Source organism: Mesitornis unicolor, unplaced genomic scaffold, assembly GCF_000695765.1.
Source record: "Mesitornis unicolor isolate BGI_N332 unplaced genomic scaffold, ASM69576v1 scaffold36100, whole genome shotgun sequence".
NCBI lineage: Eukaryota > Metazoa > Chordata > Aves > Mesitornithiformes > Mesitornithidae > Mesitornis > Mesitornis unicolor.
The window spans coordinates 1-918 of record NW_010159558.1 but is presented as its reverse complement, the minus strand read 5'-3'; the positions used below and the strand labels follow the sequence as shown (position 1 = coordinate 918).

Here is a 918-nt window from a genome sequence, read left to right as displayed (position 1 = left end):
CTGCTTTTCCCCACAGCATCCCAGCATTTTGCAAGCACCAACTTTTTATTTTGATGCAGAGCAAAATCCGAGGATTCTCCATTAAAGGGAGGATCTGACTTACACTGTAAGCTACCACAGAACAAGCCCCTCGGCTCTCAGGAAAGAGCTAATGCAGGTAACGTTTGCTCCCTTGAGAAGTCCTGCTCTGTCCTCCCCGTATCCTCAAAAGGGTAGAGGGGGCATGCTGTCAGCACAGGCACAGGATAAAGTGTAGATAAAAATGAGGTTAAGAGGAAAGCTGGGTTGAAAACCCCACTCAGCCAAAGGGGATCAATTACATGACAGCAGCAACCATGAGCAAAATTGTTCTTTTTTTGTTAATTAAATGACTCACATCTCCTTTGAGCAGCCAAAATGTGCTTGGACACAGGCAGCATGCACACAGCAGGGTTCGAAGGTCCAGCATGGACAAACCTGGGAGCCCCCACCCCTCTGCGAGCGCACATGGCTTCACTGTACCGTTGATCTGGACATCGATGAAGCCCGGGGCAATGATGCTGTCCTTACAATCCAGCTGGATGTCAGCAGAGCCCTTCTCGTCGAAGAAGAGTTTCTCTGGGTTGAGGATCTTCCCCTCTCGCACCCACAGGTCCTCCCTGGAGGGACAGTTACACACACCAAGCTCCTGCGCCATCTGCGGTGAAGCACACGGGAGCTTTGGCCACAGCGACAGGGTGGCCTCGGGCAGAGCAGACCTCACCGGCACCCTCCGCTAAGATGTCTACTAGGGCCAAGCAGCGGCCGAGTGGCAGCGCTGTCTGTGCGTGGCCTCTGGCTTCACAAAACTCACGAGCCCAAAATTTGCAGGGGTTGCCTTCACACATCAGGCGGGGGGGACAAGGGACGGTGGGCGCGTGGGGGGTGACAGCCGATGCA

General features: G+C 54.1%; 1 protein-coding gene across 1 annotated transcript in view; it reads right to left on the bottom strand.

Annotated features, from left to right (window-relative positions):
* AMDHD2 (amidohydrolase domain containing 2) overlaps positions 1-676 on the bottom strand; it is a 5,963-nt gene extending 5,287 nt beyond the window's left edge. The window contains 1 exon segment of the mRNA XM_010187078.1: positions 502-676. Coding sequence (XP_010185380.1) covers positions 502-676 — 175 coding nt within the window.
* Between the last annotated feature and the right edge of the window lie 242 nt (positions 677-918).